We start from the raw sequence: 17,039 nt of genomic DNA, 5'->3' as shown, positions 1-17,039 counted from the left end.
CTCTCCACTCTTCTCTGCTCCCTGGGAAGCTGTTTATGGCCCAGTCAACAAGCTCCCTTGACCTCTGGCTTCCTGTGAGATTTGGCCAACGGGAGGCCCCTGCAAGAACTCAGATGGTGGATGTCTTTACTGAGAGCCCCACTTCTGTCAGATGACCTTCAGCAGCTTGGAGTTGTCCTGTGTACTTCAGGCTGGAAGTGGGGGGTCAGGGGGTGGGTGCCTAATACCTCTCCAAGGCTGCCAGCTCCAGGGAATGGCACGCAGCGAGCCTGGTGGCTTCCATAAACCCCTCACACCTCTGGGAAGAGTTCCTTCAATACACACTCTCCAAATCCCGCAATTTGAGTGTGATATCCACCTGTTTTCCTGCCAGGATCCTAACACTCCCTTGTAGAGCTAGATAAAGAAACTTTAAATTTTATTCTGAAGATGGAAAACCAGTGGAGATTTTTGAGTATGTGGGAAAAAGTCCACTCTACATGCTGGGCGTATCAATAGTAAAGACTTTGGTGGGGGTCACATGTGGTAAAGAGAACAGTTAGGAAAGGGCTTTCACAATAGTAAGGGTTAGAGAAGGCAACTCAGATTGGGGTGTTTGTAGTAGAGGTTATAAGTGACCAAACTGGGAAATATATTATTAAGATCAAGCCAAGAGGATTTGGTGACCAAGTCGGTATGTGGTATAAGAGAAAAAAAGGCAAGGATGATTTAGGAATTTGGTGTGAGGATGAATCAAGCTGCCATTTGTTAAGACAGATATGTCTTGGAAGAGAGTAGGTTTGAGCTGCAAAAATGGAGTTCAGTTTGGGATAAAGGCCAGGTGTGTATTAGAGATCTGACTAGGGATGCTGAATTGGTGGTTGCATATCTAAGACTGGATTTCAGAGGTCTGTGCTGGAAGTAGGAATTTTAGTGTAGTAACAGCAAAGATGGGCTCCCCTCGTGGCTCAGCGGTAAAGAATCCACCTGCAACATGGGCTGCTGTCCACGTGATCACAAAGAGTCGAACACAACTGAGCACTGCTCTGCATTGCAATGCAGGGGACACAGGTTTGATCCTTGAATCAGGAAGATCTCCTGGAGAAAAAACTGACAACCCCCTCCAGTATTCTCACCTGGGAAATCCCATGGATTCCCATGGCAGGCTACAATCCATAGGGTCACAAGAGCTGGACAAAACTCAGTGACTAAACATCAATGAAAGCTTCTAAAGCCACAGACTAGATGGAATTTCCTCGGAGTTGGCATAAACAAAGAAATGAGGTCCAAGGATTGAGCCTTCTTTAAGAGCTACCAGAGGATGTTTCACCAAAAAGGAGTAAACTGAGAAAAGAGGAATATACATGATGTGGAACTGGGGACTCTTGACACTGGAGGCAGAAAGAATCTCCTACTGACAGCAAAGGAGACTCCAGAACTATAGGTCTCACGAGTAATCTAGCTGGAGCTAGAGGATGAGTGTCCTGGAAAGGATATCATCAAAACACAAAAACAAATCTGATTGAACATACTGAAATTTAAACTATGGTTCAACATCTGGGGATGAATTAGAGACAGGAACGCAGAATGCTAAGCAGATGGAAGAACAAGGTAATTACTAACATTCTAAGTATAAATTATACATATTATATAAAACATTATCTAACTGTGAGAATTCCAGATGAAGAGGTATAAACTAAAAATCAAGAAATCATAACAGAGTTCCCCAGTGGCCTGGTGATTAGGATTCCGGGCTTTTGCTGTTGAGGTCTAGGTTCAGTCCCTTGTCAGGGAACTGAGATCCCGCAAGCAGTGTGGCACGGCCAAGAAAAAAGGAAAAGAAATCACACTACGTTACTGGGACTTCCCTAGTGGTCCAGTGGCTAATGCTCTGCACTTCATGCGGCAAGGGAGGGTCAATCCCTCACCAGGAGCTAGATCCCACATGCCGCAACTAACACCAAAAAAAGAAAAATGTTACAGCAATTCCATATATATCCAAAAGAATTGAAAACAAGTACATGTATATGAATGTTCATAACAGCACTTTTTGAAATAGCCAAAAAGTGGATGCAATCCAAATATCCATCATCTGATGAACACATAAACAAATTATGGTATATACATACCTTATTATCCAGTGGGATATTATTCAGCCATAAAATAAATAACCTAGGTAACATGCTACAATGTGAATGAGCTCCCAAAATACCATACTAAGTGAAAACTAGACATTAAAGGTCATACATTGAATGATTCCATTTATAGGAAATAACCAGAATAGGTAAACCCTTACGAACAGAGAGCAGACTGGTGGTTGCCAGGAGCTGCAGGGTGAGAATAAAGAGTGCTTTTTGAGTATAGTGTTTTATTTTGGGGTGATGAAAATGTTTTAGAACTAGGTAAGGGTGGTGGTTGCAGAATGTACTAGGTGCCACACAACTGTTCACTTTTAAATGATGTATTTTATGATATGTCAATTTCACCTCAATTTTTAAAAACAATGTTTAGAAATCATTACATGTCAGGAAAACTGAAAGGGGTTGTCCTAGGCATTATACTACAAAGTGGAAAAGGCTGTTTATAGTGAAGTCCAAGAAAATGGTATATGACTTTTAAAACCAGATATATGGATAACTGCAGCTAAAAAATAAGATCAACATCTATCACTAGAAAAAAAGATGATTTTTAAATAAAGAGAACAGTTGTTGAAGGAAACCTTGAAATCCTAAGAGCTCATATATGGGTAGATCTGGAGTTATATCCATATGCTGATTCCAACTCTGTCAAAATAGATACTACAAAGAAAAAGCATATCGGAACCTTTGGAAAGAAAGGATAAATGTCTAAGTCAGGAAGACAGATGAAGACAGACGATACTGTAACAGAAGGGAGAAACAGAAAAAAAAATATTTAAACAGACTAATCCACTTAAAAAAGAAAATGATCATTAGGGGAAAACGTCAGAGACAGTATCTTAAAGCTTCTATAGCAAAAATACCATAAACACAAATCAAAAGGCAGAGAATAAATTGGGGGAAGTATTTGTAACAGAAAAGAGTAACATCTGGGAGTATCTCAAGGTAACTACAAGGCAAATTAGAGTACATAACATCTTCTATGGAATAAGAACCCACAACCAGGACATAACGAGTAAAGATTATGGGATGGTATTTGCAGCATGATGTGATGTCCATGTGCAAAGTGTCTCAATAACACACAGTGATTTGGAGAGACTTAGGGTTTTCTCTGCATGACTTAACTGCTTAGTTGCTCAGTTGTGTCTGACTCTGCAACCCCATAGACTGTAGTCGACTGTAGACCGCTAGGCTCCTGTGTCCATGGAGTTTCTCTAGGCAAGAACACTAGAGTGGGTTGCCATGCCCTTCTCCAGGGGATCTTCATGACCCAGGGATTGAAACCAGGTGTCCTGCATAGCAGGTGGATTCTTTACCATCTGAGCCATCAGAGAAGCCCTGCATGACTGCCACATATTAAGAAACTCACGTGATCCTCACAGTAACTTTTCATAAGATTCATGAGATTGGACCTCCCAAACCACATGGCCACCAAGTAGCAGGACTGTTTCTGAAAGCCAAATCTGAATTTTCTGCCCAGTCAAAAAGACTGCAGGTGGTTTTTTACATTTTGAAGGAATTAAAATACCTCCAAACACATTCAGTTCAGTCACTCAGTCGTGTCCTCCTTTTTGTGACCCCATGAATTGCAGCACACCAGGCCTCTCTGTCCATCACCAACTCCCGGAGTTCACTCAGACTCACGTCCATAGTCAGTGATGCCATCCAGCCATCTCATCCTCTGTCGTCCCCTTCTCCTCCTGCCCCCAATCCCTCCCAGCATCAGAGTCTTTTCCAATGAGTCAACTCTTTGCATCAGGTGGCCAAAGTATTGGAGTTTCAGCTTAGCATCAGTCCTTCCAATGAACACCCAGGACTGATCTCCTTTAGAATGGACTGATTGGATCTCCTTGCAGTCCAAGGGACTCTCAACAGTCTTCTCCAACACCACAGTTCAAAAGCATCAATTCTTCGGCGCTCAGCTTTCTTCACAGTCCAACTCTCACATCCATACATGACCACTGGAAAAACCATAGCCTTGACTAGATGGACCTTTGTTCGCAAAGTAATGTCTTTGCTTTTGAATATGCTATCTAGGTTGGTCATAACTTTCCTTCCAAGGAGTGTCATTTAATTTCATGGCTGCAGTCACCACCTGCAGTGATTCTGGAGCCCAAAAATATAGTTTGACACTGTTTCCACTGTTTTCCCATCTATTTCCCATGAACACATAGTCCTGTTTAATATTTACAGTAAACTGCTGGCTTGAAGGCAAAATCATATGTAAACTTCATGTAATTAAAAGAAAACCTAGAGATGCTTTGATACATCAAATGCTCCACATACTACCAACTAGTTTTTAGTCCAGAGCCATCAATACCCAACTTTGCCTACCTTACCTGGAGTTCGCAAAGATGTTGCTGCTAACCTTGTTTAGTTGTTACTCTTGGAGAAGTTTGCCTTATGTTATTTCTTGGTTTATGACAGTTAGTCACTTTTAAGACATAAACACAGCAGCACAGGGATTAGAAAATTACATCTAACAGTAGGGCTTGAATTGGGTTTGGCAGAAACCAACACAATACTGTAAAGCATTTATCCTTCAATTAAAAATAAATTTAAAAAGAATTAAGTAGAATTTCCACACCTGTTTTCCCCACTAGGATGTGGGGCTTAGTCAGTTTGCACCCAACAGAGCTGGTAGGCAAGTATGTGCAGTGTTCTGAAGAACAAGGAAAACGAAGTGGGTGTCTCTACCCTCAGAGCCCAGCATCCCACAAGACATCAATGCTACTTATGATACTAGTCTCTTAAAAACAAAGGGCTTTGCCCGACCATGTGATTTTGAACACAACTTTGATTACTGCTTTGGTTAAAGCTTAAGGGATTAAACATTTATTCAAGTGATAAATACCAAAAAAGTGGTACATACAAATGGCTTGAATTTTCTGACTCAAAGGGCTTACCTTGTGGTTCAGCTGGTAAAGAATCCGCCTGCAATGTGGAAGACATGGATTTGATCCCTGGGTAGGGAAGATCCCTTGGAGAAGGAAAAGGCTCCCCACTCCAGTGTTTTGGCCTGGAGAATTCCATGGAGCATGGTCCATGGGGTCGCAAAGAGATGGACATGACTGAGCAACTTTCACTAGATTTTAAGAATTAAATATTCTGACAACACCCAACTAAGTAATTTTTATCATCATAACCCATTCAAAAGTTGCCAGCTTCATGGAGCTGAGCTCATCTCATGGTTCTTCCTGTTCCCTGAAGCCACTCTTCCGTATGTTTGAGCATCACTCACAAGACTGGGATCAAATATTACTTCTAAGGTCCCTCCATACTAGAGATGCCCTCCTCTCCAGAGACACTTTCATGTCTATTTCTGATACTACACTGTAGATAATATGAGAGATCTACATCAAATGTATCCAAATTACTTAGAGACGTTTGTGAAAATAATGTTACCACTTTCTGGTTTCTTCCAGTACCCACCAATCACAGTGAAATTACAAGCTGCTCAACTAGTTGAGCAGTGAAGGGATGCAATGGATAGATGCTATCTTATTGCTCCCTGTGGAATCACACAATTCTAATGCTGGAACACACATCCACATTAAACAGATAAATACAGAGACAAATTTTTGGACCAAAAAAAGTTACAAAACATGGTTCTGTTAAACAATGATTTTATTGCTTTAGTACAATACACAAATTTATGCAACCAGGGCAGAGGCTGTGGATGACTCGCTGAAAGAAAAAAAAAAGGGGGTGGGGGGGAGAGCTGGGTTAATAAAAAAGTCCTCTATATTTATACATAATCTGTTAAAAAAAAGTCCTCCATATTCACACAATCTCTGAAAACAGCTATTTCCTAACAGTTAAAATAAATCCCCAATATATAAAATGCACCGAACAGATCAGTTCCTGGAATCAGTTCATTGTGATCAACCATAATATGAAGATGGTCACTTAGGCCTCCAAGAACTGGCCAGCACAAGGAAAAACTTTTCTGGTGGAAACTGTGAATGCTAGGATGTTAATCATCACAGTGAGTTATCTATGCAAAAATTAAAACAACATAAGCACCCGGGAGCAAAAGAACTTAAATTTTACCCACAATCTGAAAGTGATTTAAAGAGCACGTTTGTGCTCTAAACGAGTCTACAGAAGAACCACCCTTTGTATCAACAAAACACAACCGCTCTACCTGTCTATGACTGTTTTCTTGCTATAATTAAGAAGTGAATATAGGCTCAATCTAAAACATCTATGATCAGTCCTTTTACTATAATTACTACTCTATTTAATACTTGGCCAACTCCTATTTTTATCAACAAAAAGGGTTGATAACTTACTATTTCCAATTAGGGGGTAGGACTCGTTTGGTCTTGTAGTATCGAGCCAACCGGTGAATACGGCTCTCAATCAGAATCAGACGGAATTTAGCATCTTTATCCTAGAAATAAAATTGATAGAATTCAGGAAAACCACTTAAAACTAAACATCATTTTAACAGAAAAATGTATAGACACCCTGCACTTTAATGAAAAATTGCTTAGTGTTGTTAATAGAACCAGAGCCTAGGGTTTGTGTGGCTAGATTAGGTCCTTAAGGGAATTTAGGGAACTAACACCCACCCCCACCCCAGAAATCTCTTCTGGTGAAACATTTCAAAGCAAACACTGATTTGTTTGTGCCCCTTGGATAATTCAAATCAGAGTCACTATATTTTACTAATATGAATTTAGTACAAGCAGTCTCATCCTCTTACCTTTCTGTTCCTCTCAAGATGCTTCCTAACAGCAACAGCTTTCTTAATTAAATGATAGAGATCCTCAGGGAGATCAGGAGCAAGTCCTTTGGACTTAAGAATTCTCAAGATTTTGTTGCCTGTCACAAAACGTACTTGTGCAACACCATGAGAGTCTCTCAGGATCACACCTGGAAAGGGAGTAATATAAATTCCCACATCATACATACAAACTGGAGCATGTGATGTCAAGACTGAGATCAAGTCACTTGCCAAGTTTCCCATCTGCAAAACACAGCTTACTTTTTATACATCAGACACCAACAACAGAATGCACAAGCGAACCTCACTCAGACATCCAAGGAAGGTTTACCCAACACTAAGGAAAACCTTTCTGGTGGAAACTGCGAATGTTGGAAGACCATCATCATAGTGAGCTTGCTAGATTACAGGCCACCAAAAAAAAAAAAAAAAAATCAAGGAGTCGTCAAAACAGCACCACCTGATTACCCCACAGTCTCTCTCTCTACATATATACACACACACACACACCTCTGATTATGTATAACATCTCCACTAGACCATAAGCTCAACAGAAGGCTATGGTGCTTTTTTACAATGACTGTATTCTCAGGATCGGGGATCACACAGCTGGCAAACATTTGCAGAACGAAGCCATTTGCACAAAGTCACACACAGCTGAGGTTCAAACCACATCTGTTAGAAAGCAATGAGCACTCAGAGCAGCCAGTCCCAGCTTCACTAACAGCTGTGTGATCTGAGGCTTGTTTATATAGCTGCAACGTGCCTCAGTTACCCCAACTTCAGGAAAACGTCTACTATTTATTTGAAACTATGGCTGTCAGAATTAACTCGGGTCATAAAATGGAAAGCGCTTAGAACCACGCACGTAAGAAGAGTGCCCAGCCCAAAGAAAATACTCATTAAAATTTTGAACACATTTTAATTATTTTATCGTCTTTCAAATAAGACCTTGAGAGTTCAGCAAAGGAGGGCTAGGCCTCGGTCAACAGTAAAGTCAGGAAAACGAGCAAAAATTTTTCAAACCACATGTGAGACATTTAGCCCCACTGTTTTTCAGCACGTTACACGAGGTCAGGAGGAAGGGGCTACATTAAACAGACTGACTCACCGATCTGTGAGGGAGTCAGGCCTTTCTTGGCCAGTTTGTAGATCTGCTCCTTCACGTCGTCAGAAGTGAGCTTCAGCCACTGTTCGCGGGAGAGAAAGCGGCCTTAAGACGAGAAATACGGGATGGAACCGAAGCGCAGCGGCCCTCTCCACCCTCAAAACTGCGCTCATGCACACGTGGTCCGCATCTTCCGAGCAACTGATGGCACCCCCACCGCCTCCCGGCCTCTCCTCGGTACCCGCACACTACTTACGGTGGGGACGCTGCGGCGGTAGGGCAGAGCCGACTGGGACAGGCCCTTCCTGGAGAGAAAAGCAGTATCGGGGTGAAAAAGCGAGCCCCGCCAGAGCAGCCCCAAACCTTACCCCCTCGGCCCACTGCCTACGCTCCTTCCTTTCCCTCCACCCCTAGACCAGCCTTGCAACCCGCTCATAAACCCTAGCTCACCCGGGAGCGTGCATGCGACCCATGATGGCGGCGGTGTGGTAGCAAAAGGAGAGAGAGGGTGGGAGAGCCGCAGGAAGCCACCCTCCACGCAGGAAGTGGCCTCACACGTCCTGGCTTCCGCCCCTGCAGGAGGCGGAGCTTCGCTGCGTATTTCCCGGCGTCTGCCGGGAAATGTACTTCGACGTGGACTACACTTCCCGGCAGGCATCGGTGTTTGAGGCGGCACTAGGCTGGAGCGGAAAAAAGGATCCGCTTCCGGCTTGGGCAGTGGAATCCAGACGAGACACTGCTTATCCAGGATACTGCGGGTTTGGATGCTGGACTGGGAGTGCGCTTGGAGCACATAGAGCTGCAGGGGTTCCCCGGCCTTGGGCAAGGTGGTTATCTGCGTCCCCGTGGCCCAGCGAGTTTGGGCGGCAAAGTTCATCCATACACTATTGCTCATCCACTCAGCTGCGCCCAGGCTGGTCTTGACACTAGTTACCTCAAGTCTGTCCCTCCCCTTAAAATATTCACAAGGGGGAATTCCCTGGCCGGCTAGTGGTTATGATACTTGCCTTCACTGCCTAAGGCCTCAGTTGGATACCTGGTCAAGGAAGCAAGATCCACCAAGCCTGCAGAGCATGGCCAAAATTAAAAAAAAAAAAAGTTTAAAAAAGCTTACAATAGCATGACGATAAAGGGCTGCCCTTAGCCAACTGGTAACACTTATTATCTCTAATTGTAACCTTTCAGGGGAGGGGTGCCTGACTACAAGCTGTCTGGTCCTGACCTCTATGTCATTTCACAGTCATTTTACATTTTTTAAAAAAACAAGTACCTAATCCATCCTCTGCTTTCCCTGTTGGTAACCAAAGTTTGTTTTATATGTTAGTCAGTTTTTAAAGTAAGTTCCTTTGTACTGTTTTTTAGATTCCATATATAAGTCAATTCAGTCGCTCAGTCGTGTCAGACTCTTCGTGACCCCAAGGACTGGAGCACACCAGGCTTCCCTGTCCATCACCATCTCTGGGAATTTATTCGAACTCATGTCCATTGAGTTGGTGATGCTGTCCAACTATCTCAACCTCTGTCAGCCCCTTCTCCCGCCTTCAAACTTTCCCAGCATCAGGGTCTTTTCAGATGAGTCTGTTCTTTACATCAGGTGGCTAAATTATTGAAGCTTCAGCATCAGTCCACCCAATGAATATTCAGGACTGATCCAAGGGACTCTCAAGAGTGTTCTCCAACACCACAGTTAAAAAGCATCAGTTCTTCGGTGCAACTCTCACATCCATACATGACTACTGGAAAAACCATAGCTTTGACTAGATGGACCTTTGTTGGCAAAGTAATGTAGTATTTATCTCTATAATCTTTAGGTCCACTCGTGTTGCTGAAATGTCATTATTTCATTCTTTTAATGGCTGAGTAATACACACTGGGGCTTATCTTGTGGCTCAAGCGGTAAAGATTCAGCCTGTAATGTGGGAGACATGAGTTCGATCCCAGGCTTAGGAAGACCCCTTGGAGAAGAGAATGGCTACCCACTCCAGTATTCTTGCCTGGAGACTTCCATGTACAGAGGAATCTGGCGGGCTATAGTCCATTGGATTGCAAGGTCGGACACAACTGAGCTAGGATGTACACAGCATCTTCTTTATCCATTGCTCTGCTGATGGACACTTAGGTTGTGTCCATGTGTTGACTACTGTAAATAGTACCACTCTGGAAAAGGTCAGTTTTCATTTCAATCTGAAAGAAAGGCAATGCCAAAGAATGCTCACACTACCATACAGTTGTGCTCATTTCATGTGCTAGCAAGGTAATGCTCAAAATATTTCAAGCTAGGTATCGGCAGTACAGGAACTGAGAGCTTTCAAATATACAAGCTGGATTTAGAAAAGGCAGAGGAACCAGAGATCAAATTGCCCACATCCCAACTTCCGTTGGATCATAGAAAAAGCAAGGGAATTCCAGAAAAACATCTACTTCTACTTCATTGACTATGCTAAAGTTTTTGACTGTGTGGATCACAACAGGAAAATTCTTAAAGAGATGGGAATACCAGACCACCTTACCTGTCTCTTGGGAAACCTGTATGCAGGTCAAGTAGTAACAGTTAGAACCGGACGCTAACAATGGACTGGTTCAAAATTGGGAAAGGAATACGTCAAGGGTGTATATTGTCACTCTGTTTACTTAACTTATATGCAGAGTTCATCATGTGAAATGCAGGGCTGAATGAAAGATTGCCTGGAGATATATCAACAACCTCAGATATGCAGATAATACCACTCTGGTGCAGAAAGCTAGGAGGAACTAGAGAGTGAAAGAAGAGAGTGAAAAAGCTGGCTGAAAACTCAACATTCAAAAAACTAAGATCATGGCATCCAGTCCCATCACTTCATGGCAAATAGATGGGAAAACAGTGGAAACAGTGACAGATTTTATTTTCTTGGGGTCCAAAATCACTGCAAACAGTGACTGCAGCCAGGAAATTAAAAGGTGCTTGCTCCTTGGAAGAAAAGCTCTGACAAACCTAGACAGCATATTGAAAAGTAAAGACATCACTTTGCTGACAAAGATTCATATAGTTAAAGCTATAGTTTTTCCAGTAGTCCTGGACAGATACGAGAGTGGGACCATTAAGAAGGCTGAGTTTCTTTAATTGTGGTGAATAACTGATGCTTTTTGATTGTGGTGCTGGAGAGGAATCTTGAGAATCCCTTGGACTGCAAGGTCAAACCAGTCCATCCAAAAGGAAATCTATGCTGAACATTCATAGAAAGGACTGATGCTGAAGCTGAAGCTCTGGGACTTAGGTCACCTGATGAGAAGAATGGACTCATTGGAAAAGACCCTGATGCTGGGAAAGATTGAGGGCAGGAGGAGAAGTGGGTGACAGAGAACAAGATGATTGGATGGCATTACCAATTCAATGGACATGAGTTCGAGCGAACTCCTGGAGATAGTGAAGGGTAGGGAAACCTGGCATGCTGCAGTCCATGGGGTCTCAAAGAGTTGGACGTGACTTAGAGACTGAACAACAACAATGAACATTAGGGTTCATGTACTTTTCAAATTAAAACCTTTGTCTTCTCTGGATATATGCCCAGAGGTGGGGCTGCTGGATCATATATATATATTTTTTTTTTTCGTTTAAGGAAACTCTATACTGTTTTTCATAATGGCTGCACCAATTTACATTCCCATTAACAGTGTAGGAGGGATCCCTTTTCTCCATACCCTCTCCAGCATTTATTTTTAGGCTTTTGATGATGGCTATATTAAAAAGCAGAGACATTACTTTGCCAACAAAGGTCCGTCTAGTCAAGGCTATGGTTTTCCCAGTGGTCATGTATGGATGTGAGAGTTGGGACTGTGAAGAAAGCTGAGCGCCAAAGAATTGATGCTTTTGAACTGTGGTGTTGGAGAAGACTCTTGAGAGTCCCTTGGACTGCAAGGAGATCCAACCAGTCCATTCTGAAGGAGATCAGCCTTGGGATTTCTTTGGAGGGAATGATGCTGAAGCTGAAACTCCAGTACTTTTGCCACCTCATGCGAAGACTTGACTCATTGGAAAAGACTCTGATGCTGGGAGGGATTGGGGGCAGGAGAAGGGGACGACAGACGATGAGATGGCTGGATGGCATCACTGACTTATGGACATGAGTCTGAGTGAACTCCGGGAGTTGGTGATGGACAGGGAGGCCTGGCGTGCTGCGATTCATGGGGTTGCAAAGAGTCGGATGCTACTGAACTGAACTGAATTATTAGTGATGTTGAACATTTTTTCACATGCCTGTTTTGTATTTCCCTAGAGACTGAGATGAAGTGAAAGTGTTAGTTACTCAATCATGTCTGACTCTTTGCAACCCCATGGACTATAGCCCGCCAGGCTCCTCTGTTCACGGAATTTCCCAGACAAGAATACTGGAGTGGGTTCCCATTCCCTTCTCCAGGGGATCTTCCCAACCCAGGGATCGAACCTGTGCCTCCTACATCGAAGACGGATTCTTTACCATCTCAGCCACTGAGGAAGCCCAACTGACTGGAGCATCTATTCCTGTGACATTTGGCCAAAGAAATGTCTATTCAAAAATTCTTTGCTTTCTCTTGAATTTTATGAGTCCTTTATGTATTCAAGATGCCAGGTCCTTACCAGATACACGATCTGTGAATATTCTCTCCCATTCTGTGAGTTGTCCTTTTACTTTATTATGCATATACGTATTTAATTTTGATGAAATCAAATTTATCTGTTTTTCTTTTGTTGCCTGTCCTTTTTTGTGACATACTTAAGAAAACCTGTCTAATTCTAGGCTACAAAGATGTACACCTGTGTTTTCTTCTAGGATTTTTAACTTCAGTTATGTTTAAGTTTCTGATCCACTTTGAATTAAATTTTATGTTCTAAGAGTCCTACTTTATTTTTTATACATGGTTATCTAGTTGTCCTCACACGGTTTGTTGAAAAAAAAAAAAACTACTCTTTCCTCATTGATCCTGGAAGTCCTTTGTCTTTTGGTTTGTGATCCAAACAAAAAGAAACCCAAACAGATGTGAAAATATAATAACCAAAATTAAAATCTCAATGGATGGGGATTAAACAGTTGAAAAGAGAAGTAGTGAAATGGAAAAGAATTCATAATAAATTATTCAGAACTGAAAAAAGTTACTGATCTATATATTTAAGAATCCTAAAGAGAAAAATATAAAAAGGTGTCTATACCTAGGTACATCCTCATTAATACAGACCAAACAAGATTATCCCTAAGATAGTAACTGTTGAAGGCGTGTGATGGGATTCATTCATGGAGCTCATTAAACTGTTGTCTAACTTTGTATGTCTAAAATTTGCATGACAAAGTGTTTCAAAAAATAAGCTGGCTGTAATTAAGTTACTGCTTTTTCATGGTCTCTGGCTCTTTTACATGTTACCTCTAGGATTAGAGAACCACAACCTCACTGGTATCATTCCAGGATGGAGGTATGGTATTAAGAACTACATTCTCTGTTCTGAAGATATGTCTACAAGCATGGCTGTCACTATACTCTAGTATTTAAATAAACTACCAAAGGCAGGGACCATACTAATAGAAGCATTTCACTTCAATGAAATGGTGATGGAACTCTAACAAAGTGGCAATCCAGACCTTCCAAGAACCACACTTAAATGTCAGACACTCTCTGGACATTTTTAAGGGCAAATCACAGGCCAGTTCTGAAATTCAGGATTACCTGAACCTAATAAACTCCTGGGTGAGATGCAAAGAGAGCAACAGTGAGCTCATTATCAAAGTCTGAAACCAAAAGTGTTAACATATTGATGAAGAAAATGACACCACAGTTCCTTTGTTCCAGAAATATTTTAATACAATCATAGTACAGTTATGAAGTCACATTCAATCCACTGAATATTTTAAGGTATTAATAAAAATATTATACATCTTTATTCACTACCTTAATATAATTAAATTATTTGGTTCTTATAGATGAGACTAATTGCCATATATATTCCTATTTGCACTGCTAGTCAAACAGCATGTAAGTAAATCCATGGACTATGGTAGTGGGGCTTTATCCATTTGTGATCTTAAATCTTAAGTATCAAATTGAATGTTTTCTTTTTTAAATGCCACGTGAATCATAGAAAAAACAGTCAACCAATTTAAGGCAAAATATTGAAAGTTTCATATAACATTAATTTGAAAAGATAAAAGAATATTTTATCAAAGATCATACATGCCTTAACATTGAGATACCTATAGATTCTTATAAAGGCAGTAATAAAAACATCAGTGCAAGTCTTGGATTCCTCAGTACAGAAATTAATAGGTTCTTTGAGAAACCATTATTTTCAAATTCTAAAACACTGCAAGGGGAAAAAATTCTGCTTAAGTTACACTATGATCATTACAAAATGTATTTTTAGCTCCATTATTCTTTACACACAGTCTTACATGTAGCATAACTATTTTTACTCAATAAAGATAGGTGTGAAACATTGTGATTATACATAAAAATTAGTGTCTTAGCTAGTTTGTTTACACATTTGTTTCAGATTTACTTTAATGCAAGCTTTAAAAAAAAATGTTTCAAAAAACAACCAATTTAAAGTTTATTGATAGTAAGTAGTGCAAAGAGGCGCCTCTGTCAATTTATTTTTTTGGTAAGGGCTGACGATTAGCGTTCACAAAGAAATAACTTATATTTAAAATACATTTAATATATGTGTTTTTTAATGTCCAAAGAAGGCACATAATGAGTTAAATTAAGAGAAACATTACCACTTGTTTGAACTCTGGTTAACTATACAGAGCATATAATACACACTTTTGGATAAGAATCCCTATTTCTTATAATTGAAAAGTGACATCCCATTCTCTAGCTCTACTTGTAAAAGACACTGCCGTAACAAGACTGCAAGTAGGCAGCATACACTGAGTCCAAGTAACAGTGACCTTTTACCAAGACAGTACTTTTTTTTTTTTTAAAACAGTGGCTAAGTGACAATTCATGGAATGGAATTAGGTCTTAAAAACAAGTGAAAATATCTAGTACTTTTTTACATTTGCAAAGCTACTTACACACTTTAAGGAAATGTTAACTGTATATGGAAAAAGCAAATAAATGGTGGTGCTCTGATCTGCATTTTAATTAACTTATTAAATAGACAACACATTTTAATATAAAAAAAGACATTCATATATGGGGTATCCTACAAATGGACCATTAGTGTTAGGCACCAAAAATTCAAGTTTTCTCTTTAATCTGTCCCACTGATACATCTCAACTCTTCTATGTCTGCTCTGCAGGTATCACCATTTACATTAAATATCTGCACAGTTTATAAAAATTCTGTTCTGGGCAACTGAATCAGAGATTGTCCTTCCTTTCTTGGTATTTTTCATTGCATATTTTATCAGTTATCTCACAGCAACTAGATTGCTACAATCTCTTACTTACTTAAAAGTGGTAACTTTTAAGTGTCTGAATTCCTATTCTAGCCATGAGAATTAATATTATATATACCTTTTTATCCAAACTAAACAATTTATGTGTGAAGTTGAATGAATAACTAATAAAAATGAACCCTATTCTTAATGGTTACTAGAGAATGATTTCAATCATGTCCCTAATGATTCTAAATATTGTATTAAGGAAAGTAATTCATGTGAATGTAAAATATTCACATATTTTGAGTAAACCAGACAAACTGTGCCATAAAGGTATACGTTAAAATTTAGCGTGGACCCTGGATCTCTTGTCCTGGGCCTCTTGTGAAGAGTCTGCCCTACTTGTGGAGTTCTTCTACAGAACAGGAATGGACACTTGGGTGCACACATTTTCTCTTGTTTAATGAGAGAGTGGAGTATAGATACATGCGGGTGAAATTACCAAATTTCAGTTCACACTCCTGGGAATAAAAGTAGGATTATAATGGAATGATGGAATTTAGTGTACAGTTATGTTGATGAATCTCATTCAGTTACTGGGCAATAAAAACATGTATCAAATGGCTGATGTTTAAATAAGTTATACATCTGAAGTATAGAAAATTATCTATCTGTGGGAAAAACATTAGTAAGTGTACATTACTTCTTATTTTAGTAAAAAGTGAGTGGAAACTACTGAACTATTTATGAAGTCAGGAAAAAACTCAGAATGAAGTACCAGAGAAGCATATGAAGTTAAGGCACCATTATTTACAACTTCAGTGACTGGCACGTATTCTGAAAAAGGCTTGAAAGACATGAATATAATAAAAAGCAGTGTTATTTTCCCTACTCTATACACTACTTAGTAGTTCTTAACTATTTATTATTTGTGCTTTGCTTTTCGGCCCTATGAGTAGCAGCTGCATCTTATGGTAACATTCTGCACCTTTGCTCTCCTTTGGTGTTTATGAACATACACAGTGGTAAAGGCTGTAAAAGGTGCAAAACAGGGAAACAAACGTGCTGTGTCTGTGTAAGAACAATATGAAATAGATGGCTGAACTGACAAAATAGTATCAGACCACACTAAAGCTATTACTCAATTACTCAAGAAAGGATTAACTCCTTCACCAACTCAAAGTCTTTTTTAGGACTTATTATATATTAAGTTTAAGATTTACAGCATTCTATACAATGACTTTAAAATAGCAATGATGTCAACAAAGTCATAAAAGTTAGTTAAGTGACTGTTGGTCCACCAGATGTGTTGAAATGCAGCAAGTACATTTACTGTATAATTTCTGTCCAAGTATAAAAAAGTTCACATGTGTGTGTACACATATTTATATAACTGTTCTTGCTTCCAAAGCTCAGAAATTCACTAACTTACAAACAGGTTGCTGCAGTCAGTTGATACCATTTAACCGTCTCTTTGCTCAAGTTGAAATCTTTCAACGGCAGGGTTATTCCACCCAAGAAAAAGTTCTCCCGCAGAGATTCTGCACTTAGTACACTCAGCTGAAGTTCTCTCTGTCTTAGGGATTCTTTGCTATATCCACTGTACACAAGCTATAGCAAAGACAGAAAGAAACAGCAGATTACAAATCATTTGTCTGGTTTTTAGGATTATTTTATGTAAAAACATAAGAAAGGTTATTAGAGTGCCTTCAATTGATAACACTGATTATGACACATCAAGTAGAGTCTGT

General features: G+C 40.1%; 2 protein-coding genes across 2 annotated transcripts in view; both read right to left on the bottom strand.

The window, feature by feature from the left end:
• Nucleotides 1-5,726: 5,726 nt before the first annotated feature.
• Nucleotides 5,727-8,519, bottom strand: RPS13 (ribosomal protein S13). Its single transcript, XM_010830531.1, has 6 exons — nt 8,408-8,519; nt 8,214-8,262; nt 7,961-8,039; nt 6,829-6,998; nt 6,413-6,513; nt 5,727-5,804 (listed from the first exon to the last, which is right to left on the bottom strand). Exons 1-6 carry the CDS (start codon nt 8,428-8,430, stop codon nt 5,771-5,773), a joined length of 456 nt encoding a protein of 151 aa, XP_010828833.1. The 5' UTR covers nt 8,431-8,519; the 3' UTR covers nt 5,727-5,770.
• Nucleotides 8,520-13,742: 5,223 nt separating this feature from the next.
• Nucleotides 13,743-17,039, bottom strand: part of PIK3C2A (phosphatidylinositol-4-phosphate 3-kinase, catalytic subunit type 2 alpha) — a 107,040-nt gene continuing 103,743 nt past the window's right edge. The window contains exon 33 of the mRNA XM_010830530.1: nt 13,743-16,899. Within this exon, the coding sequence (XP_010828832.1) occupies nt 16,717-16,899 (183 nt within the window). The 3' untranslated portion in view covers nt 13,743-16,716. The remainder of the gene's footprint in view (nt 16,900-17,039) is intronic.

Source organism: Bison bison, unplaced genomic scaffold (genome assembly GCF_000754665.1).
Source record: "Bison bison bison isolate TAMUID 2011002044 unplaced genomic scaffold, Bison_UMD1.0 scf7180017864518, whole genome shotgun sequence".
In the NCBI taxonomy this organism is placed as follows: Eukaryota; Metazoa; Chordata; class Mammalia; order Artiodactyla; family Bovidae; genus Bison; species Bison bison.
The sequence above is the reverse complement of the archived record's forward strand: the minus strand, read 5'-3'. Positions and strand labels throughout refer to the sequence as shown.

Coding starts and splice junctions, on each gene's coding strand:
- RPS13 (XM_010830531.1), bottom strand. CDS start 8,430: ATGGGTCGCATGCACGCTCCCGG. Junction 8,263..8,407: donor GGTCGCATGCACGCTCCCGG/GTGAGCTAGGGT, acceptor TTTTCTCTCCAG/GAAGGGCCTGTCCCAGTCGG. Junction 6,514..6,828: donor ATCTTGAGAGGAACAGAAAG/GTAAGAGGATGA, acceptor TTTTATTTCTAG/GATAAAGATGCTAAATTCCG.